The sequence below is a fragment of the Penaeus monodon genome, chromosome 32, assembly GCF_015228065.2.
Source record: "Penaeus monodon isolate SGIC_2016 chromosome 32, NSTDA_Pmon_1, whole genome shotgun sequence".
In the NCBI taxonomy this organism is placed as follows: Eukaryota; Metazoa; Arthropoda; class Malacostraca; order Decapoda; family Penaeidae; genus Penaeus; species Penaeus monodon.
Window position 1 is genome coordinate 7,149,638 of NC_051417.1, and position 606 is coordinate 7,150,243.

At 36.6% G+C, this 606-nt stretch overlaps 1 protein-coding gene across 1 annotated transcript in view; it reads left to right on the forward strand.

The window, feature by feature from the left end:
• LOC119593529 (girdin-like) overlaps positions 1 to 606 on the forward strand; it is a 17,739-nt gene that overhangs the window by 1,034 nt on the left and 16,099 nt on the right. Inside the window, exons 2-3 of the mRNA XM_037942491.1 lie at positions 295 to 305; positions 411 to 500. Coding sequence (XP_037798419.1) covers positions 295 to 305; positions 411 to 500 — 101 coding nt within the window. The remainder of the gene's footprint in view (positions 1 to 294; positions 306 to 410; positions 501 to 606) is intronic.

The following is a 606-nucleotide window of genomic DNA, read 5'->3' on the forward strand; positions in this document are numbered from 1 at the left end:
TGTATTTCAGTAATCCCTTACGTCACTGCATCTTCGGAATTTAGTCTTCCTCGAATCTTGACAATGTATTTTAGTATCATTATCATTACATCATCATATTACTCACTTAAGTGTCGACTTTCTCATCAGTTCTTTTTTATCCTTATCTTTAACCTCATCTTTTCTTCCTCATTACTTCTACTTTCTTCTTTTCATTACAGTGGAAATAAACATTTATTATTTCCACAATACCTGACATTTCCAAATACTACTCCTGTTTATCGATTTGAATAAATTTTAATTTTCTGGCAACAGATTATTTACAGGTATTGCATTATACTGACAATTATAACAATGGAAAACACAATTCATCTTGTTATTTGTTACACTAATTAATCCAACCTTCTAATTCGTATTTCTTTGTATTACAGAGATTACAATGACCACAAGGCAGTCAAGGAAGCTTCGGGCTCTACCACCTCCCTTAATTCGCTAGGCAGTTACGACACTGGTACTACCAAGTAAGTCTAATCGCTGAGGGAAAAGATGAGGTCTTGTTTGGATTCGGGGAAGATGGGGGGAAAGGCCAAGAGGGGGGGAGGGAGGGGAGTGAACCAGCATCCCAAT